Source organism: Eutrigla gurnardus (assembly GCF_963514095.1).
Source record: "Eutrigla gurnardus genome assembly, chromosome: 14".
Taxonomy (NCBI): domain Eukaryota; kingdom Metazoa; phylum Chordata; class Actinopteri; order Perciformes; family Triglidae; genus Eutrigla; species Eutrigla gurnardus.
This window is the reverse complement of record NC_139937.1, coordinates 13648476-13672755: the sequence shown is the minus strand read 5'-3', so window position 1 is coordinate 13672755 and position 24280 is coordinate 13648476. Positions and strand designations below refer to the sequence as shown.

Below are 24280 nucleotides of genomic sequence, written 5' to 3'. Positions count from 1 at the left end.
CGTTTGACTCTTCTAGCGGGGAGACGGATGCACGGTGGATGCGGTGTTTTGCGTGCTCTAAAATGTGCACGCTTTGTTACCGGGAGTCAGTGCCGGAGACAATAAAAATGGACGCGTCGGGAGATTTGTTCCTTTGCGATGCATCGACCTGCCGCTCTGCTTTCAACAGGAGACAGCCCGTCTGTGTGAAGGCTCTGTCGCCTGCGAGGGAAAGGTAAATGCTTTTTTTTTTTTTTTTTTCTGTCACTACGCTACAAACCCATTCAATCCTTTCAAGGCACCGTGGGACGGGGAGGGTGTGAGGTTTGAACCTGCACCCCACCCCTCGTCCTCAGACGTAGTCTCGATGCCCTGCATTGATGCACCGGTTGACTCTTGGCTTTCAATGCAAGACTCGGGACTAGAAATGTGATGGCTGGTTTTGTGATTAATTTCAGCCTTTTGAAGCTTCTTTATGCACGTAGTGAACTGTGTGAAGGACTACTTTCTCTAGCATGTGGGTCAGCTACTGCTGACAGACTACTGCACAAACAACATATGTTGAAGTGTTGCCCCACCCACTGTAAAATGAAACAGTTGTCAAAAACATACACCCACACCATTCCTGCCTGATTTAGAACTCCTGCAGGTCCTTCGTCACTTGGGACAGGAGGCAAAGTGCCCAGGTAAGCCATGCCCAAATAACCAGGCCCTGGCACACCTCTATGCCAGGCAACCAGTCCCGTGTGTGTGTGTGTGTGTGTGTGTGTGTGTGTGTGTGTGTGTGTGTGTGTGTGTGTAAAAAATGTGTTATATATATACAATATGTTACAAAGCTCACAGAAATTACATGGAGAACAGTCTGTACTCACCCAAACAGCCAAGTGGAGGTCTAATCTATTCAAATCAGCAATAACACCTGTATATGAGTGGTGCCTTTCATGGCTTATGGGGTCATGGCTTATGGTCACCCACGAGAGCAGCTGCTGGTTGGAGAAAATGGGAACACCTCCTGGTATTTTGACTTGGGAGCCTCCATGTCTCCCCGTCACCCCTATGCTAACCCCTGCTAACTTTGCAGTCACACCTATAACGAGCCTAAAGTAGCTACTTTTGCGGTGTTTTAAGTGTATTAAGAGGGACTTGTTAACAAGTGACACCAGATACCAATGATGTAAACTTCCCTTTTTTAAATGAGATGAATTGATGATATTGGATTTGATTAAGAAGTAACTGACAGCAATGGGGGCTTTGCAGCCATTCTGCAGCTAGCTTGTTGACTTTGCTGTCATTCTTTTTTTCCCCCCCCTGACTTGGCGGCTCATAATTATCCGAACAATATGGCGCGAATGCAGCATGCGTGCTGTCGCTGGAGGACAAATCAGCATTGTACATATCCCAGCCAGGAATGTATACCAGAAAGTGGCAAACAAAAAAATAAGTTGGCTGGAGTTGTTAGAGAATTGAAGGATGCCGGCAAAAAACGAGAGAAGATGAACCGTATAATATTGCTGCATGCAGGAAAGATGACACTGAACATCCCTGCCACTCTGAATTAGACTTAATTGCCTTTTGGACAAGGCGATACAACACCTTTTTTGTTTACAAAAAGATAAAGGGTTCTTTCAGTTATGTGCAGTCGATATAATAAACAAACGGCACAAAAATATCCCCCTTCCTGAATATATCAATTACTTCCATCAACATTTGCACATATATTGCCGTATGCCTGATGATTTGTGATCTTTGTGATTGTGATTTTTACTTACAATGAACGGTAAAAACAATAAAAAAAATATGTTTTCACGTTGTTTGTCTTGATTGGTGAGTCAACAGCATATATTTTCTGCTCTGGTGGGACGGTAATGTTCTTTTCCATTGGGAATGCTTGCTATGTTGAGACTCCAGTGAAAGGCTCTGGACTGCTTGGCCCCCGTGCCCTTGCAAGTTGCCCTGTGAGCAGTAAGAAAATTACTGTTGTCAGACACTTAAAATAGTTTGACTTCAAAACAGCCCTCTGTAGGTTTGGTTGGCGTAATAATCTGGACATGGTAAAATAATGTTATCCTATGACCGGTAGTTTGACCTCTGGAAATCCTGTACGATACAGCTGCACCATTAACTCCCCCTCTTTAAGGAGTATAGTCAGAGGCATGTAATGACTTTGCATAATGAGTTACATTCTCTTTTTTCATCAGGTCTGCTTTCTAAAAGATCTCTGCATTGTACAGGGGAAAGAGCTAGTCCTTTTTTATCTCAAGGAAAAAAGAAAAAAAAAAAAAAAGCTTGTGGCTACAGTTTGATCAATTAAACTCCTGAAAGGGCCCCCCCTCCTTTCATCCCTCTGCCTGAGAGGAATATAAAGTTATCAGTCTTCCCAAGCGATATGAGGACGGAAATAAGTAGTTTGTCTATAAAAATGTCCAGGTACTTTATCAGCGTCCCAGTAGGCCCCGAGGCCCTGACACTGTTCAATGTGGCTCTCCTGTACTCCAGTCTCATGTGCTCCCCCTCCCTCCCTCCCTCCCTCTCTCCCTCCCTCCCTCCCTCCCCGTCTACTCCATCCCTGCCCGAGGGCCGCTGCTCGCTGGGTGGGGTGTACGCTGCCAGCCCTGCACCTCCAGTGGGGATTGACTGGGGCCCGAGCCCCAAGTGAGGTTATTGATTTCAATCAGTGGCTTGGGAGATTGGAGCTGAATGATGCTGTGGACTTTAAACGGTGGTCAGCTGCACTTGTTTTTGTGCTGCAGGAGGAGGCACTTTGCTTTTGAAGGGAAGTCCTCTAAACACACAAACAGAATTATATATCAAGGGAGAAATCTTAATCTGTTGTGGGTGTTTTCAGGAGTAAAATGGCCCAAATAAACCCCAAAAGTACAAAGATTGCAGACAATATCTGTTGATTTATTTTGCCCAAATCAATTTAATATTTGGAGGTTCTAGTTGGACCCGGGTGAGAATAGTCAAACAGCAGCTACTTCACTATTACACACACAAGTTGGAAACACTATTTAACTAGTAAAAAGTATGTATAGGGAGTAGGTTGTGGTGGACTACCCCAGACTGGGATTTGAGTCCCATGAGAAGCTTTTTACACTTAGTTGACTTATTATTACCTGTTTAATTGTTTTAAGGCAACGAAAGCCTACAAATACAATGTGTATTATTTGCCTGAGTCAGGTGCAAATTGTATAGCAGGGATTTGACACGTGGGTTCTAACAGAAACTTCTTTCATTGTTTGTTATGCAAAATGTCAGAAGATATTAAACAATGTCCATCGCAATTTCCAAATCCCAAGTATTCATATTCAAATTGCTTGTTCTGTACAACCAACAGTAGGAAATTGTTTATTAATATAGAGGTGTCGACCAAAAACTCATAAATATTGAGTTTAATATCATTTTAGAAAAACACAGAAACGACACGTTTACACCTGAGAAGCTGGAATCCCAGAATGTTGAGCACTTTTGCTTGAAAGACGGATTTAAATGATTAAAAGATGAGTAGAATAATAACTCCACGATGACTTTTCAGCTGATTGACTGATCGATAATTAGCTGCAGCTCTAATCAGATGCAGCCTTTTCGTGTTAAGGAGTTGTGTGTCCATGTGGAAAACAACTGACTGACTACTACAAGTTACATGACTGCTTTTCTACACACATTCAGTATTATATTATTATCTAACGTATATACAAAGTCAGTGGCCAATCTCACAGATCAACAGCAAACGTCTGTTGCATAATCTGGGGAAATAGTGGGTGTATAATGTTCTTCAACAATGCATTCTTCCAATCATGCATTGGGTGTATCTCCTTTTTTTTTATCTTGTCGAGCAGTTACTGAGAAGAGTGAGGTGACAACTTTTTGTTCCATCATCGTTCACAGGAAGGTGCAGGCATAAAGAAAAAGACTGATAAAGTTCCTGTTTTGTTTAAAGAGGGAAGTTAGTTCACACAATGAAAGCGCCGCTGCTTCTCTGCTCTCAGAAGCATTTGCATCAAGGCCAGGAGATTAAACGTGTGGGTTGGGAACTGGAGAGAGTGTGTTGTCTCGCTCGGGGCCCCCCGATGCCAGAGTTCTAGCTTTCATCGCACTGGGTGAAAAGATTTCTCTTGGACGTTTCACTCTCTGTTGGCTACAGGTGGGTGGTTCACATGCTGTAGGTGGCAGCCGCTGTGGATTTCATGCAAAAGTACAGAGGAGGTGGCTATGGGCAAATTGTTTCACAATTGCTAATGTTCAATACTCTGCGCTGAAATGCTGAATCCCACACGCTCCCAACTCATTTGTGTAGTTGGATGGTATTTAGAGTGTTATGGTAATATTTAAAATCGTAGGTGTTTTGTGTTTTTTTTTTTTTTCGAATACAGATTTTTCTAATGTCAATTTTTGGATTTTGTTCGAAGATCCAATGGATGGGGAGCATATCCAGTGAGACGCTGCATACTGTTCAGTTAAAAAAGTTGTCAGTGAAATTTCAATACAACTATGATGATAATTCTAATTGTCTTTTTTTCAATGCTTTTCCTTGTCCTATATGATAGTACATTTAATATCCGTGGGTTTTTGGACTATTGGTTGTACAAACGTAGCTAGAATATGATTTGTCGGGCTTTTGTTGCAAAAATGTATTGATCGTTAAAAGCCTTTGAATGAATTGAGATGAGCATTAGTTACAGCTTTACAGTCACGCTTGTCTACGCTGTGCGATGCCTGTTTGCATGATGTTATGGAAGGTTTATTTAGGGTGTCTACGCCTAAAAACACACTCTGAACACCATTGTGCAATGCAGGGAATGTGTATTAGGACTGACAAAGAGTCCCAAAACAGCCATTATTTAAGTCAATTTGTAAAAATGTTAAGTTAATACATTAAAAAAAAAAGAAAAACAATCAGTTAATTTCTCCGATATCCTCTTTTCAAAGGCTCCATGTTCAGCGTGGTTGTGCTGGTGCTTGACTGCTTGCTGCAGGGGAGACTAGTGACCACAGAGGGGCATCGTGGGACCAACCGCTATGTCTTCTATGCGGTGCAACTGGATGGAGGTACCGGAGCCGCCAGAGCTCTGGCCGAGCAGCACGGACTGGAGTTCATACAGCAGGTCAGCGCATGTTTTAAAAACCCCTGTCGTTGCTTCCACATGTGGGCCCTGGATTTTACATTTTCAAAATCCAGGTTTCCAAGTGCTGACTTCTGCTTCCTATTTGAGGGGTATCTGACTTTCATCAAATTACAGCAGCATTTCTGAATATTTCATATCTGATCAAAGACACATAGAGTCGGCCTTCCTCACACAGCGACACACACACATGAAGAGACGCACACGTGTGTGCAGAAAGGCTGTGAGAAACGCCTGTGTGTGGAATAGGCTTTGGGGATGATTGGGTCTTTACCTATTTGCCTGGGTTTTAATCTGTCATGCTGAAATCTTTCCATTTGTCAGAAGACTACATGTGATTTATCCACATCAATACTTAAAAGGTTACCTTGGTTATTGAGTCTGAAAGTATGTCAGCCCCCTCAAAAAAAAAAAAAAAAATTCTCGACTGCAATAAAAAAATAAGGGCAAGTAAGAGCGAGTTCAAAGAGGCTGTTTAAGGGCATAACATATTTTAAAATGAACGTCTTCTGATTCTCTTTTATGAAAGATTCACAGTCAGAAAGATTTAAAAGGTAAGAGCCCTTATGAATTGACATCCATCCCTGCTGTGCTCCGTTACATTCAGGGGTTTAAAAGAGATTCTCTTTAACTTCTCCTTTTCGAAGAATCAACACAGATTCTTAGGATCAAATGTGTAAGCAATCCATCATGAAAATCTGAGATGGAAAAGCAGATGCTCTAGGTGCCTGATCTTAAATACAGTGAGGATGATCCATAAAATGCATTAGATCGCATATGGACAGTCCCGTTTAAACAGGGTTAAACGCTCTAATTCGCGATGTTAACAAAAGAGGAAATATGAATTGTCTTTTCCACCCCGTGATTCAGATCTGCTCCAAAATCCTTGGCTCATGCTACACCCTTCCACCAAGCTTCATGAAAATTGGTCCAGTAGTTTTTCCTTAATCCTGCAGACAAACAAACAAACAGTAAACATAACCTCCTTGGTGGAGGTAACGAGTAAAGCACAGAAGTGGATATCTTTTTAAGGTACTATGTTTTTCATTTTCATAGTTCTGTTTATAATTGGTTATAGATGAAACCCTACAGGTGAGAAATCAGAAAAAAAACACACATTACATCACACCTACAGTCTCCAAGACTCCCTATAAAAGGATTTCGTTCTCACTTCATCCATTTAAAACGTATTGCACTTTGTTCTTTTTTTTTTGTGTGCGGCATACGTGCGTTCCCCGATTGATTTTGCTCACGGCACACAATCAAACAACTGTGATTTGAAGGTATGGATAAGTGATCGTGGAGGTGTGTGTTTTGACATTATTGATAAGAGTTAGAGGGAGTGTCTGCTGACCTGGTGCGAGGCTGTCTGCGGCGCTGGCCCTGGGGAACGGGGACGCAAGCTCATTTCAACCTTGGCCCTGCTGCCTCTGCTGCCGCTGCCTGGATCATGAATAAAACATCTCTTTGACCTTTATCGGGAGTGCATTGGACAGTCCACCCCCGTCTCTTGTCTTCCTCTCGTCCTGTCTCTCTCTCAGTGTCCCTAACGTGTGCACACAAACACCTCTGGCTCTTCCTGCATTGTTTTCTGCTCTTTTCTACACCACTGGTAGACTCCCAGTGCCGTGACACTGCAATGTCCTGAACAAAAGCAAAAAACACGTAATTTACACGTCGTCAGGGCTGTGAAACTCATATTTGCAACAACTTTTGGTTTATAATCTGGTTTCACATGTGTGGAAGTCATGCCACAACCCCGTAGCAGTGTAGAAATCAGTGAACTGGTGCCATTCTGTCGTAATTCATTGTCAAGGATCTGCAGTGTGTTTGTGTGTTAATAAGGTGTCTAACCCGGCACCATCGTATCCCGAGAAGAGCCTCAAACAACCCCCAATTTCACGATTCCTCCCCCCCGCCCACCCCCAGGGTCCAATCTGCTGACTGGTTTCTTTTACCTGTCTGTCGCCAGAGGCTGATGCTAAATGTCACTGACACTAAATCGCCTTTGTTAAGTCAAACCTATTGTGAATACAGTGATATCAAGAAGAAGCCAGCACATCACAATTTGCTGTGATGTGTGTATATATATATATATTTTTTTTTTTTAAAACACTGAAGTGGAATGAAAAGTCTGACAAGCCCAACGCCAGCTTGGGGAGGATCCTGATGTCTGCTGGCATTCCAGTGGTAATGCCGCATGAGTGGAATGGGAATCAAATGTCTCCATGCTGGCACTCAACATATTGTTGGTCTCTTTGATTTAGTGTACAGCATCCAGGAAAATGTCATCTCGTCTCTCTGTTGCGCAGACTTGACATATCCATTTTGCAACTCTAAAATACAGAGGAAAAACAAAGCAAAATACCCACGATGATGTCTTTATGCCACACGGACAGATTTACTGTGATGCATTGCCGTTTTTTTGTTTGTTTGCAGGTGTCTCTTTGCTAGCAGACGCACCGAAGCTTTTCCTGTTAGTCTTTATGATTTTTAAATGTGTCAACGAGATTGGGTTTATCCGTCCAACATTTATCTTTCCCTTGTCTTCCACCTCGCTCGTTTAGAAATGTTTAAAGATGGCTTATAGTTTGTCAACATTCCCTTTTTTTTTTTCAAATTGGAGGGTAAATCGGCTCATTCCCAATGATGCAGTGAAATGTAGTAAAAATTTAAATAAAGGAACAAAACGCGACAAATGCGGCGCGCCCGGGAAGCTTGTAATTATTACGGCTGTGTGGCAGTGCTGCCGTGGATTCAAAGATTACTGTCATACAATGGTGAGTCTCATCTCCAACCAAGGATGTGGTGGTTTAATGCGATCATTATGAGCCAGAGAGAAAGGGATGCTCTGACTAGGCAGGTAATGGCAGCCATTACAGGTACAGGGTTTCTCACTCAATGACAAAGAAGAAAAAGAGCCTGATCGCTATCTAAAAAGAGATGAAGATGATTTCTGTTTCACTTGATGCCTGAGCAGAACAACAGCACAGCGACTTGATATGACACGCTGATTAAAAGAAAAAGAAGGGGGGTGGGGGGGGAGTCTCAGCTCGCAGGCTTACTGACAATACAGCCGACCCAGTTTTAAGTTGCATCACACATGATACTGCATTGTTTACAGGTATTATTTCTTGCTTACTTAAGAGTTTGCAAATCCGATTAGAGCCAGATTAGGTCTACGCGTTGTATTGTTTTTATTTGAGCTAAGATCAAGAATGCTTCAAGAATGAAGTGTGTGTGTGTGTGTGTGTGTGTGTGTGTGTGTGTGTGTGTGTGTGTGTGTGTGTGTGTGTGTGTGTGTGTGTGTGTGTGTGTGTGTGTGTGTGTGTGTGTGTGTGTGTCTTGAACTCTGACACCAGGAAGTCCCTGGTCTCCAACCAATGGTGAAAGGCCTCTCAGATTCCCCTTCTCTCCAGTGAGGCGGAATACTGCTGGCAGATTACCATATCATTAGCATAACATTACTGCGGCACAGCTTGGCTTGCAGTCGGCGGACGTGCTATCAGCTCATCGAGAGATTCAATCCGCTCCCTTACCCCTTCCCCCTCCCTCCCCCCCCCGCCCCCCTCCCGTCCCTGTGTAGTCGCACGGTGTGTTTTCCATCTGACTAAAGCAGATGTAATTGAGGTAGAGCACTGGATTTACCGTCTAAATGAAATCACACAAACGACTCACGATCAGCTGTTATGCACATTCAGGGAGCTTCTTCTCTGAAAACCACAGAATTTCTATCCTCTCAGAAATGGCCTCAGTGCGATGCTAAGCTATGTCGAGCCTTACTCTGGCTGGATTACGACAGGATGTCATATTATGGCTGTGTGTGTGTCTGGCAAAAGGGGGAAAAAAGGCCAATGTGCCACCATCTTCTCCCTTTGCCCCTTCCTCTCCCTTTTCTGTACCGTAGGGCACCCAGGGGCGCCAAGAGGGACACCAATCCTCTAATGGTCGGAGGCGAGGGCCCATTCCATTAGTCAGGGGGCCCAGAGTTCACCGCTGCTCCTCGGCACGAGGAGGGCGGAGAGAGCGAAATGGAGGCAGGTGTTGGCCGAGGGCAACGCAGAGGGCAACACTGCACCAGCTGCATGCTGGGAAAATGCAGCACTTTTTCCCCCTATTGCTCCATCTCCACCCCCTCTCTCCCTATTTCTATTTCCTTATGCAAGTACAGATGCACACACCTTGCGCATACAGCATGCACCGCACACACACACACACACACACACACACTCACACACACACTCTGACTTCCTCTCACCCGCTTTTGTCCCCAATTTTAATTCATTCCAGTAAGCTTTTCTCCATTTTCCTTATCTCTTTCTCTCTCCATCATGCACTCATTCACTCACAGCTATCTCCATCTCTTTCATTTTCTCTCTCTCTCTTTGCTTACTGCCCCCCCCTCCCCCCCCCCCCCCCCCCCCCCCCCCCCAACGTCCCCCCACTCCATCCTCGCTCTCATTTGTAAATGGAAAGAGGACTTGACTGAGGAATATGTGGAGAAGATGTGGTTTCTCTCCCAGGTGAGAAACTCTGGCGGGAGATGAAGGTGGAGGTGGAGGAGGAGGAGGAGAAAAAGGAGGAGAAGGAGAAGAACAAGAAGAAGGAGAAGAAGAACAAGAACAAGAAGAAGAAGGAGAAGAAGAAGAAGAAGGAGGAGAAGAAGAAGAAGAAGAAGAAGAAGAAGAAGAAGAAGAAGAAGAAGAAGAAGAGGGTGAGGAGGAGGAGGACGAGAGCAGAAATTATGCTCGCACTCCCTCTCTCTCTCTCTCCCTTGCTCTCTCTCCCTGGGCTGAGATGATGTATAGCTGCAAAGGCCACATGTTGGCCGTGTGATGGATTAAAGCACTTTGTAGGAAAATTACTGAGAGCGCCTCAGCACACCCGAGTCTAGCCCTTAATAAAACTCTCTTCAATATTGAAATGGAGAGAGAGATAGGGAAAGAGAGAGATAAAGAAGATAAAGGAAGATGTTGGACGAGAGACAATACACAATACGAGACACAATACTCTTATTGCTGATGTGCTGTATTGAGAAATATAGTAAAACTGAACGTTGTATAGCTTTACTTTTGGATTTTATTGTTTGGAGTGAGTTTATAAAAAGAGCTTGGAGAGAAATAAGTGAAGGTAAACCAGATTTTATGAAGATGTTTTTTCATTATAAGCTTTGTGGATGAACTTTTATGATGCGTTTGTCAGTCAGCGGTGCTGTCGGGAGGGTCTTCTGCTCCGGCGATTTCCATTTCTTACCCAAAGTATCAAGTTGAAAATATTTCTTTTGGAAAATGCAGAATCCAGTCCAGGCTTGTGTAGTGTGACTGTGGACCTGAGCTTTAATTTTCAAATGGATTTGAAATCTGGATGGATGTAGAATTGTAGGATTATTTTTCACAGTTGAAATTAATTGTGAGCTGGTGAGAGAATGCATTTTATTTTGGTTGTGGGTCAACTGTGGGAAGTGCAGCAGGCATGGCAACTTCCAAGTTATTACACTTGGAGTGTAATAACTTTGGCAGCTTGAGTGCAGGAAGCCTGTTCATATGTTACTAGTGTTGTGTCTATGCAAAACCTGGGCAAATATATAGAGATCAGGGTTCTTGTTTTTTTTTTTTTTTTTTTTTTTTTACCAAAATTGCTGATCACCAGTGAGCCGTATCGGCCAATGCAAATCATTTTTGTTGTTGTCATGGGTTGGTATAGCAGCTTTTGAAAATAAAATAATTTCAATGCCCAAAAAATGTGTAAAAAAAATTGAAATGTGATCATTTTACTGTAATACCCATCTATAGTGGTAATTTACATAAAAACATACAATTCAAATGATTAGCAATTAAAATATTTTATTCAACCTACAAGGCCTTGAAACCCCACCCCCTGCTGCTTTACAGAACACCTTCACTTGTTTATTCAAAGTTTATTAATATTTATATGTATGCATGTATGTATACGCGTCCAAATTGCACCAAATTCAACAATGCACTGCTGTGGGTCCCAACCAATAAAGCTGCCAAGTGTGAAGTAGATCTGATAAACGGTTCTTGGGAAATGCGAGGACATACTTACACGCACACAGACGGAGATTCCATGCTTTTATAGTTAGTTGTATAATTTTATAGATACTCAACTAATTCCTACATATATAATGATATTATATTGACACATTCACGATATAGCACATTTTAAGTCCTGAACATATTTTTTATATGTTACACCCTTTGGGAACCACCCATTCATGTGGTTTTTAAAGAATATAATTTGGTTGCACTCAAATAGGTTTTAACATCCTAAATCTAACCTGAAATGTGTTCAGTGAGAAGAATCCAATTTAAATGGGAACAATGTCAATGATTTGATTATTACAATGTGTTGCCACATTGCCAAATATTAGCAAATAGCTTGGAGTACATTGTTTTTATGACCTTGAGGAGAAATGATGGCTGAAACTACAAAAATAAGATCCACTAAGTAACTCTGTTCCCAGTCCTAAACGAATTGTTCATGTCTCTAACAACCCATCATTCCATGTATTTGTCACTTTGATATGGACTGCATATCCTTCATGCCCCCTCCCACCTCCTGCATTCCCTGCCAATACTATAACCAACAAGGCTTAACCATTTAGCCCCGAGCATCCCCCTCCATCACCCGGCCCTCCTCCCATCTCTCCTTTCTGCTTCTCCATATTTGGGGCTGTGGAGGCCACAGCCCCTGTAGGGCTGTTAGTATACACACCAGCTGCTGTTTTCTCCATAGGGTGGGCTGCCTCACGTGGCTCTCGCACACTCGCTTCAATGACTCTTGATGTCTGTGTTTGTTTTTGTTTATCCTTCATGCTTCTCCCTTCCATGCCTCCCTCCATCTCTGCTGCTCTCTCCTCTTTCTGTCTGGCTGTTGGAGGCCGTCGGCAGCAGCGGGGCCGGCGTCCTGTGGATGCCTCAGCACTGAGGCGACTCCGAGTCCAACTCTGCCGAACTGCCGCCTTTGAAGGCTATACAGAGATGTACACCAATGTCTGGCTCTGTGTCTGGTCAGCGGTGAATTAGTTCCAGAGATTACACATTTACCATAAACGCTGCTCCAGTAAGAGAGAGAGAAACAAATAAAATACGAATAGAAAAACAATAATCTGACTTAAATTAATTAATGATGGCTATTTTATTATGTTGTATTGGTAACAAGAGGATGTAATGAGTGAAGGTCGAAGGTGACAAACAAATAGCTGGAATAATGACAACTGGGAAAAGTATCTTTATGTGATGTGTATGCTCATATATGCACCAAAATGGAAGAAAATAATCAAAACAAGGAGAAACACAACCACAATAATAATAATATGTAGCCCAAAAAGAGACGTTCAGTTTCAGAAAATGACATACAAACTCATTAATTATTTATTTTATGCATGTATTATTTATTGACCACTTGGGGGAAGCGGAACCACCATTAAACCCAACACTGACATGTTAGAATCACCCTATAAAGTTGGTATAGTGAACATAGCTGGCAGTGAGAATTAGCATTTATCAGGAGCTCTGTATGTTAGTCCAACACTCAGCCTCCAGTTTTTTTGTTTCCAGTCATCTCTAGAGGGACATTTCTGTCTCTTTAGCTGTGAAATGCTCCACCGTGTTCACCAGCTCCCTAACTCCCGTCTGGCATTCGTTGAAGGACAGGTAGCTTTCTTGTCGGTATTGTAAATTGAAGCTCAGGAGAAATGATCACTGTAATCAGTTTCCAGCTCCGCTCACTTGTGATGGGCATTTGTTATTAATTCTGGGCGGATTTGCCTTCAGAAAAGATGATTTCTGAAGGTAAAAGGAGCTTCAAACAGGTCTTTTGAATCACAATGCTTCATATCAAGTCACAATTTGAATCTCTTTTAGCAAACAAAAAAGGAATTTAAGAAAATAAAAGGACATAAACGTATAAAAAAAACCCAGACATTAAGGAACAAAAGAGTAGATCACAATTCCTGCGGCTCTTGTTGCCTCAAATCTGCTTTTTCCTTCAAGTGAGTTGTTTTGAATTGTGATGCTCGGGTCTTTCAATCACACGCTGTGCAGTATGATAATCTGATTCGACACTTGAAGAGGGAGCAAAGGCATTTCTTATCCGTAGGAATCAATAACAAACGGGTGAAGACAAATGTGGAGTAGCAAAACTAAATCTAGAAAAAGCACTGATGCATTTACTCCACATAATACAAATACCACCGAGCATAATAGGGAAGTATTGGTTGTACTATAAAATCATTTGTTTACCATTCCTATCAATAGACTCACACGATTAGCTTTTACCGTTAAATGAACATCAGACACGTTTTTTTCTTTCTTCCAGAGATTGTTAAAATTGTTTCGTTGCGTTTCAATGACAAATAAAAATCAGGCTTTTCCCAAAGAATTTAATTTGAGCTTTTAGTGTCATCCGTTTGTCATGTGACTTGATTTATAATTGATATATTCATGGTAATGTGGATCTTTCAGATTAATGAGAGGACTGCCTATATGGTTTGCATGTTCCACATTCTATCGTAAGTGTGTCATGCGGTGTGGGACTCACACTGCTCTTGGTCTTGACTCTGGACTTGATCTCAGCATCTCAAAGTGATATTCTTGTTTTAGCATGTTTAGTGGTTAGGAGGTGATGTGAGGTGAGAACTGCTGTTAGATACAGTTACTTTTACAGTAAATCTCACATCTCTACATTTTGAATCTGTTCACATCAAGCACACTTTCTCCCAGCGGGACACGAACAATGTTAGTATTAGTTGTCTTTCAGTTACGCAGGAATCCTAAACAGCTTAAACATTCAATTTGCATCGGACAAGCAAAACACTACAAATACTGTTCTCCTTGTGGAAACAGTGGTGTCTATATGTTGCATTTTCTTACTGATGATGCTTCTGTTGTGTTCCTTTTATCAGTGCTGCGGTCTGTGGGTGAATGGGGAGATGCTTTAAGCTTTGAGCTACCATTGCTTATGTGAGAGAGCGTTTGATTCGATGATCCAGTCTTCTGAATGTACTATCTTGCGAACGTACACCAAATAGCTTATTGCAACGGTGTTCTCAATCAAGATAAGAGACAAACGATTGCTTGAACATACAAGTAAGACAAGAGTTGATAATGATGGTATATTAATACTTGTCAAATGACACTTGACAACACGACAATCTTCAAATGAATTTACATTTCAGACGGCAGTTAGTCGACGCTCGTGTATCGTTGACATCTGTGAGTACTCGGGGTTTTTGATTTCCTGCAGCAACGTGGTCGAGCTCACATGGAATCCTTTGACAGCTTTGCGGCGCTCTCTCCTCACAGCAGGACTGTTATGATAATCCTCTCCTCATCAGTGCCTCGGACTGAGGTCATTCATCGGAGAGATTTGGTTAAGCAATCGAGACCTCGGGAACAGCATTTCAATAGTCCTGTCTGTCAGCTTACACCTCCGTCTGGAGGCTGAAGGTCTAGTTGAATTGAGGCGCTGCCTTCAGTCCGAGAAGAGGGCGACAGGTCACCCTCTCCAAGTGTGCCTTTATCGGTGTCACACATTCAATCGCCACTTCTTCCTTTAGAAAGTATTTAATGTTTCTCAGAACTATCATTGCATTCTAACCCAAAAAATGGTAGTAGTAATAGAAGAAGTAATGCAGGGTGGTCATCTGTGACATTATTTATCAGATTTTACTGACTTTTTAAACAAAGTTCTACAATAAGACTTTGTCAAATGTGGCTCACACACACACACACACACACACACACACACACACACTTCTCAGACAGGCAATGGAATAATAATCGATATTTGGTGGATGCTAACATCATGCCACCTGCAGTAGCAGTGCTGTGGATCCTGGATCCTCCTATTAAAGATCAAGTCAAGCTTACTTAGGTGTGTGTGTGTGTGTGTGTGTGTGTGTGTGTGTGTGTGTGTGTGTGTGTGTGTGTGTGTGTGTGTGTGTGTGTGTGTGTGTGTGTGTGTGTGTGTGTGTGTGTGTGTGTGTGTGTGTGTGTGTGTGTGTGTAAACTCTCATGATTAGTGTTCTCAGTGACTGGCTGGCTGGGGTTGATTTGTCCGACAGTGCTGTTTGTCAGGCAGGCTCAGCGTCCACACCGGAGAACATGAGTGAAGGAGCAGATAATTGATAGTGACAAGGCGCTCCCAGCCTTAATTGCTGCTGGTGAATTAGATTACCTTTTCAAAGTGCCTTCATTAGCAGAGGGAGAGCCATACCAATGGTCCCCTGATTGGCCTCATATTGTTTTGCTGTGAACCTGCTCTGGCAGGGCACAAGGATGCGTGTGTGTATGTTTGTGAGGGTGTGTGCGGTTGTTTGTTTTGGATTGAAATTGCTCGCTAATTTTCATGTACAGCTGTAGTTTGTCTGTGTGTACATTACGCACACCCAGTGTCAACAATGTCAAGTTGTCAAAGTGACATATTGAGCAGGAAGCTTTCCTTTTGTTTCTATTGGCCATTGACTGCGTTGACAGTTTTAAATGAAATTAAATGGAAAATTGCATGCAATGTGTCTTTAAAAAAAAAAAGAGGTACTAGTCTCTATAGAAACTGTGTGAGACTAAAGTGTAGTTAAAGGCTGGAGACGGAGTGTGGCGCAGCAGGTGGAGCAGGTCATCCACTTATCTTATCCTGTCCTCATCCTGTGGCTCGCATGGTGTTTCACTGCCATCAGTGCGGGATTGTGGGTATTGTAAAGCTTTGGAAAAAAAAACACTATATAATTGCAGTCCATTTACCATCTCTTTCAGAGCGTTATCCTCTTGGCTAAACAAAAACTCAACTCAACTCTTGTACCTGAGGCGGGCATAGATCCAGAGGCCCCAACAATACATGATACAGAGGGGGGAAAAAAACAAGACGTGTCTTAATAAATTAGAAAAAAGCTGAAACTAACTCTGATCTCCTTACCAGGTGTTGTGTTTATAACTTTACTGTTGATCTAACCAGTATAATTAGACAAACAACAAACATTAGACAGCAGGTGAAGGCGAGGTGGTGAGAACCTCCTGCTAGTAGCAACCTTCCCACAGGTGTGGACAGGAGAGACAGCCCACCCAGCATAGCTCCCAATCCGCTCCCAGCTGAAGGATCAGAACCACCACAGAGTAAATAAAATATTCTGTTTATGGAGAGACATAATGCTTTTGAGTTAAACATTGTTTTTAATGCTGTGGCCAGCTGCCCTTGCTTTTTTGAAAATCCCAGTGAGCGCTAAAACCTATTCCAAACATCCGAACATCAAGAGCGCTAAAAATGGGGGCCTTATTTTTCCTAACACGTCTTTAAGACAAGTGGAAAGTAATGGAAAAATACATATCCAAGTGTGTCAGTATTGATTCCATTGCCAGTACAAAACATAAACACCCTAAAAGCCAAGGATAGGGATAGAGGGGGCTTTGCAGTAGAGAGGAGTTGTCATTCCATGCAGAGACAGTGACATGAGCATCATCTATAAAAAAAAACACACACACAAAAAAAACCCCATTCTGCCCAAACCCAAAAGTCTACCCCCTTTTTTCATCTCCCGCAGCACCCGCTTTAGCTCCAGCCATCCTTCCTCATCCCATTTCCATATCTGTCTCCAGTCACTGCTCCATCACCAGCCCCCACTAGCCCCCCATCCCAGAAACCCAATGGCATCCCCGTCCCTGTCACAGGCTTCATCCCTGCCCCAGCCAGCCTGCAGCTCCCCTGCAGAGTTAAATGGAGTGTGCCGGCGTCAGGGGAGTCGCGTGTGTGCTCAGTTCAGCTCAGCTCAGCTCAGCTGGGCTGCTAGCGTTATAAACTTACTGTGTGATTATTGTCAGAGCGAGACTCCTCCACCCAGGGGGTCCGCGCTGATGGGTACTATGTCACCGGGTACAGCCAGCCATGGAGGGTGGGGATGAGAGAGCAAAGGGAGGGCTGGGAACGAGGGGTGAGAAAAGGACACGGGCGAAGCAGAGAAATGCTGCTTGGTGGGGGTGAGGGAGAACGGGGATCGGGGGAGAACGGACGGACAAAGATGGAGGAAGGAAAACAAGCAGGAGGGCAGAGATTCATCAAAGGATGGAAAAAAGCCAAGCTGGGCAAGGAAAGACTGATGTATACCTATCTCAGCAGACAAAGACAAGGGAAGACACACAGAGAGTGATATAAAGAGGCAGAAGCGGAAGAATAATGTGCCGGGAGAAGAAAGAGAGGCAGCAGGGAAATCAACAGAGGGGAGAACGGGGATGGGGAGGTTAGAAAAGAAAGGAAAAGAGAGAAATTAGAGAGAAATTTTTCAAGCGAGTGATGTGTGCTGTGATTGTTTTCTCTCTTTCTCTCCCTCTCTCTCTCTCTTTCTCTCTCTTTCTCTCTCTCTCGATCTAAACGGTCGGGATGTGGCCTGTATCTGCCGGCAAGAAGGAACTCAATTTGGGACAATTTACTCTGCAGTCTCAGCCCTGATGCACCTCAGGGACAGAGAATAGAGAGAATGAATGTGAAGGGAGATAGAATCAGCAAGTTGCACACACACACACACACACACACACACACACACACGCACAGACACGACGTGCGCCTGGCACACAATTGCCGCCGAGTAGATTTCACTTAGTTAGTTCTAACTCTCCCAGGTGGTCAATACGATTTTAGTTTATAAGGCTTGGAAATGAAAAGCCCAGGATAAGGTTAGATAAACTGTGTGCTATTTGATTTCGGCCCAACCTCTTGCAGGAAAACCCACACAAGACAGGTGGCCAGAGGGGATACGCTGATGTCATGTTGTGCGAAGGGTCACATGGGTGATTAGGGTTGAATAGGGTATGCGTTTTGACCCTCACACGTGTGCATGTACTGCTCCCTCTGTAATGAGCAAAATGTATTTTCCATGCGTTTACATTACCATGAGCTCACATTCTCATATCCATAGTTTTTGAGAACAAAAGGCATTCAACCAAGCAAATGTTTTGTAAATCCTTTATGCCCTGAAAAGTGAATGGGTTTCTATCCTGACCACGATATGTATTTCTACACTGACAGGTTGGCAGTCTGGATGATGTGTACACCCTTAGGGACAGCAGGGGGCGCCCTGACAGAGCCACCTTTGAGAAGAGACTTTCAACCACAGTAGGGGTAAGTAATGTTCCATTAAATAAACCCCACTAAATAAAATCCACATCACACTTTAGGATCTAGAGAGGGGGATCAAGTTGCAGGTTCCCAAAACAAGCTGCTTTGAGTTTTTTTTTTTTTTTTTCTTGGCCTGACTCGCACTGTCTGTGTAACACAGCGGGAAATGGATTTGTAACTACAGCAAATCAGAGCGTTCAGCTACTTAGACGTGACTGCTTGATACATTTAACACGGCCACGTCAAGGTGAATTCACACTCTGGCATCAGTTCTGATTTTACACAGCATGTATATGCAAATGGCAGTTCATTTGGCTGGCGTTGCTGTTTTAATCAGGGTCTAGTGTTGATTAGTGAGAAGGATGAAAACAAAAAACAGAAGAAAAAAAACTAAACCCAGAGCCATGCGGTGAGTAATGGCTAAACGTTGTTTACCTTGCCTGTGCAGCCTGTCTGCCTGTTCCATCCAATATCACTTTGTGCCCCCCCCCCCCCCCCCCCCTCCTTCGCCACCTTCAACAAGCCGTTGTGCATCACCCTCGGAGCGCACAATGCAGCCTCCTCACAGGGCTTCGGTTGCCAGGGAAACCGTCACCCACGGAGACATCCCATGACAGCACAGGGTGAGGGAGGAGGGACGGGAGGAAGGGTCAGAGACGCAGCTCTGGCCCTGTCCGTTCTCCAGGGCTCACCAGACCTCTGGCCTTTCCCCAACACACCGCCCCTTCAGTGACACACACACACACACACACACACACACACAAAGCAACATAACACACACACAAAGCAACATAACACTCAGAAACGCACACACACACATGCGTCAAAACATGCTTGCAAGAGGAAGAAATGGACAGAGAGAAAAAAAAGAGAGAAGATTCCCAACTTTCTGATTCAGAGTTATCATCTGAATCAGTGTGCGTGTGATTAATTGAAGTAATTTATGCACAATCTCCAGTGACTCCATGTATGGTTCATGATTTCATTAAACTGTAACTTTAATTACTTTTCTACCATCGTAACTTTAGGTGAAAATCAATTTGCACGCCTAAAATGTCCCACATTTGGTAATGAGTCTTAAATTTAATGGATTGCGCAAATAATGTTTTGGGATAATGAACAATTGCATACTTAGACATTGCGTCTCCCTACCAGGCACGGTTAAAAACTCCCACTGAAGTCTGTTTGTTGGCTTCGCTCTCTCGTGTGAACTAATAATTCTTAGCTTAGAGGCTAACTTGATTTGTTGAAATAAAGCCCCAGACCTTGAAACAGGCAGACTAATAGAATCTGCTTTAATAATAGTTGTTAAGCTGGAAACGGTCAAAATTGTCGTCTGTATATGGGAGGTGTATTCATGGTGGATGATATCTTGCAAAGCACAATTACTGTGTTGTTGGCTTTAGCAGCTGGCCGGCTGCCAAAGCCCGAGCTCGGCTCCATCCACCCACCTCAGACCAGACCTGCATCACACACTGTACTTTGCATTGCAGGGCAGGTGGGTCACATTGCAGAGCTCCCTAATTACTGCACCATGCGAGGTTTAGTAAGCGGTAACGTTGAGGCGGACTTAATGTTAGTTTAAACTGTGTTCTGAGCTGAAAGCAGTATATTGCTAATTTGAGTAAAATGGTAAAATGCCAAATCCTAGCATCGCACCATTTTTTAATGTCTTATGTTGAAAATGGAAGACTGAGTCACTGGTGCATCATTGTGTGGCAAAAGCATTATATGATGGCGTTTTCATGCGTTAGATTTAGTGGAACTAAGCTGAGTTTTGTTTGCAGTCATGAAGTTTTAAAATGAAGTTGTTCATCCTGTTGAAATCATGTCTGTGGAACCTCCAGAGAGACGTCCAGTTTGTGTCCCCTGAAGCCACAATTAAAGGGCAGAAACCTTTCCCCCGCTGTGATTTCAACATCCTTTTATTAAATCAAGTCCAACAATGTTTTCCCCCAACTGGGAATTCTTCTTCTTCTTTCCTTGAAGCTGATACGCTGTTGAAATCAACTTTAAATACAATGTGAACAGCAAAAACCTTGTACATTATTTCTCACGCCCCACTTATTTTCCAATAATACAGTAATTAGGGATGGACTCCAGCACTCAATTATCTGTAATTGTTCAACTTGTAGAGAAATAACCACACAGTTTTTTGCTTTGTACATAATAATGAACGTACAATAAATCCAAAGGAAATGAATGTGCACTGTAAGCTATGTAACACTAAACGTATCATAGGGCAACTAGTTTGATCATTAACATTAAACACAAGGAGAACAACAGCAGAGATGATGGGCAATCTCTCATCAACTCATTTGCAGTGTTAGCACACGCTGTTGTGATGTCACTAAAGCAGAGAAGATGAGCCAGCTCATCACCAAAATGATGACTGCTCCCGCTAACCATTGTTTTAGCTGGAGTACAAGATACTATCCCAGCGAACTACAACCAAGCCAGTGGAGAAGAAATCATGTCTTTAGAACATCTGGAGGTCCAGATGTCCTTGTGGCCGGCTCTGCCTGTCTAGACAGTGCTGCGGGAATGAGTCCTAAAATCAGTTAGCATTTTTTTTTCACTTCCGTTCGCTTGTCTCAAAGGCAGTTTTTTTTTTTTTACTGTTTTTGTTAGATGCTTGAAATAAAGTCTGAGGATAACGCATGTTTAAAACATAGTCAGTAGTATTTGTTTATGAAGATTAACGTGCTGAACAAAATGTGTCACTATCATAAACTTTGCCACGGAGCTTATTTTCTGCATTCAATCAAAAATTAAATTAAGAAATTAGTCTTTTCCATAATATGCTCCGGGCTATACCCACAAAAATGCGTCATTGCTGCATCACTTTTTTTTCTTGCAAGTACTGTTGAATGTCCATCCCTATAATAATAATAATAATAATAATAATAATAATAATAATAATAATAATAATAATAATAATAATAATAATAATAGGTCTCAATAAAACAACTTATATTTATTGTAACGTTCATTAACTAATGTAATGCTATAATAGAGTTGGATATTGGGAGTTTTCGACTGCATGACACAGTCATCATCGCTGTCATGTCTTAAGCCAACATATAAGATCTATCTTGTAATGTTGCAGAATACCAGGAAGTTTCAATATTGATAATCCCATGACCAACGAGGAAGTAAATGTGAAAGGCTCCAGGTCAACTTGTGAATGTGATTGTGTTCCATAACAGAGGATTAATACGCACACTTCATAAATCAGTGCGATAAGCAACAGCTGCTGTAGCTCATAACAAACACTGGAGTTAAAGTGGTCCATAGGAACCGGTCTGTGAGCTGCACTATAGCAGCCTGTTGTTTATAGCACACACGCACACACACACACATACACATACACATACACATACACACACGCACACACACACACACACACACACACACACACACAGTCATGTTTCCATCATTTTAGAGGACATTTGACTTAAATCCCGTTGCTTAATCCTAACCCTGACCTTAACCTAAACCTAGCGTTACCATATCCTCAAACCAACTCAAATGTGATCATTTAACGCATTTTGTCGCAAGAGTCCCCACAACGTGACTGTTTAAACAGATTAATTTGTGCATTATGAGTAATACACACACACACACACACACACACACACATGGTGGTCCATGGTGGTTTCTCAGAGGAGGAGGAGGGGGAGGATGTTTTGCCACCATGTAATCCTGGTCGATTCGGCCCTCTGTCAGCAAAGCAACAATCAGCTGTTGTATTAATCGCCCTGCTAATGACACAATTAGCAAGGCAGTGGAAAAACAGACCCACACAAACACGTGAGGACTCCGACACAGCTAAGACCTCAATACGCCACATGCACACATAGTCTGTAATCACATATGATCAGAAGACATGCGTAGAGGAATATATCCACACAACAAGCAGACATCCAATGCATGCACACATATGGATGCAGTATCGCAGGAGAGAATAACATCCAGGAGGCGCTCTCTCTCTCTGTCTCTCTCTGTCTCTCTCTCTCTCTCTCTCTCTCTCTCTGTCTGTACCTTGTTTACTTGAGGCTCCTGCCTCCCCTCATTGACCCTCTTCCTCGCCGTCCTAACTATCTAACCTCTCGCGGTTCCATTCTCAAACACACAGACATGCCTCTGACTGAACTCAACACTGACCTTTTACAAAATGTCTCAGATGCTAACCCCCTGCCAGCTCCTGACATACACTCACCGGTACCTGCTGGCGCGCTACACACTTAATACACATAAACAGAAAAACCGCTGTGCAGACCGTGTCCCGCTCCTCTGTTTCGGGAGAACCCAAGTTGCAAGTTTGAGTGTCTGTTGCATGTCGTCAGTATCATCCACGCCGTGTCCTCCTACAAGACGGGTGCCGATAGTAGCCGTTCTGGCTCTTGATGCGGGCTATTTAGGTTTTATGCTCTTGGGTAAAATCTAACTGCAGTGTTCTAAATTGTTACACAGAAACAGCTATTTTTTATTTTAATTGTATTCATTTGAAGACATTTTGACTTGCTTTAGTAGGGAAAAGCCCAGGTGTTACTAATAACATTAAAGCTGGCTCAGTTTTAGTCAAGTGTCCCAGTAAGCCATGATAGGAGCCTGAAACTGAAGCAGCTCAAATTGAGCCATTGTTAATGTTTTTAGGAGCACCTGTGATAGTTGAAAACGTCTTGGTGTGAAAAGGGTCTATGCTTCTACAAAATAAAAAGATCTATTATATTACTATGTTATATTGCTGCATTGTCCAATCAGCTGACAAACCAGCAACACTATATTTTTTATGTGTTGCTGCTGCTTCGCTAGATTTGCCGTGTTTAAAAGCCACGTTCAAGGCTGAGTTAATTCCGTACGGTTAGTTGCTTATTTCATTTTGTATTTGAACACCTGCTCTTTGTTCACTGTTTGGTGGTTGGTCTTGAAACAGCTTTGTGTGGTTTCTCACACAGACGGAGATTCAACCCCTCTGAGACTAAAATTGCTCACTGAAGGTTTATTGTCTTCATATTGTCGATGATTAGCCTCAGTTTTGGTTATACTTGGGTACTTTTAATGCACTTCCTTTTAATGTTCGGCTTTGAATGTAATATTCTTGAGTTTCATGTACGTTCAGAGGCACAAACAAAACAGGTGGTGAGCTGGAAAACATTATTACGCTAGTTTTGCAGACTGTCTCCCTCTCTCTCTTCTCTCTCCCACCCACCCACTCTTCGATCCACACAGGACAGAAAATACATTAGAATTTCCCCTCGGTGTATTCTCACCGCTGAAGCATTTGTGTGCTTTTTCCATTCCTTATTTTTCATTCTCTTTTTTTTTTTTGCATTTTTTTTTTTTTTTTTAAAGACTCCAGTCACATCCGCAATCCCGCGGCCCTATAAGGAGCTTTCACGCTTTTTGGTTTGCTTTAGATGTTTAATACCCCCTCTCTTTTGTGTCAGGGAGCCGGAGAGGCGTTAAGAAGCGCTGATAAACCCCACTTAGATCCCTTCCTGGCCCGTCACCCCGGCCTGCCGGGCCGCTTTAGCAGGGAACTGATCTGTGACGGCCTGCCACTCAAACTGAGCACTTCTGAAGGCTGACACAATGGAGTGAGCAACACACCAGAGGGCCCGGGGGTGGGTGGGGAGGGAGAAGGAGGGAGGGTGAGACGGAGGAGGGAGACGAGGCCAAGAGGTGCCCTAAAAGACGGCTAGAGGAGGGGCCAAAGTGTATCTCCCTCGTATCTTTCTCTTCTCTTTCAATCAATGCAGTCCCTCCCTCCCTCCCTATCCTTGCTGCTCGCTACTGTAGAGCCGTTTTTTTACACGTTTTTTTTTTTTTTTTTTACTTGCCTCTGTGTTAGTTTCACTGTTCATCTTCTAGATGGTGGTAACACACACACACACACACACACACACACACACACACACACACACACACTCACAACCCCCTTTCTCTCTTCCCCCTCTGTGCCTGGGGCTATCAGCCTGGCAGCTCGAGATGAGAGATTGAATGAAGTGGCAGAGAGTAGATGGGTGGGCTGGGGGATATTGTGGGGG

At 43.1% G+C, this 24280-nt stretch overlaps 1 protein-coding gene across 6 annotated transcripts in view; it reads left to right on the top strand.

Moving 5' to 3' along the window:
- The first annotated feature begins 92 nt into the window (after nt 1-92).
- LOC311024072 (furin-like protease kpc-1) overlaps nt 93-24280 on the top strand; it is a 173659-nt gene continuing 149471 nt past the window's right edge. For 5 of the 6 annotated variants that reach the window (XM_084026279.1, XM_084026280.1, XM_084026278.1 and 2 more), the window contains exons 1-3: nt 3987-4123; nt 4909-5084; nt 18138-18230. In XM_084026279.1, the coding sequence (XP_083882405.1) occupies nt 4914-5084; nt 18138-18230 (264 nt within the window). In that variant the 5' untranslated portion in view covers nt 3987-4123; nt 4909-4913. Of the gene's footprint in view, nt 215-3986; nt 4124-4908; nt 5085-18137; nt 18231-24280 lie in introns of those variants that run through there. The other variant, XM_084026276.1, reaches the window with a different exon arrangement.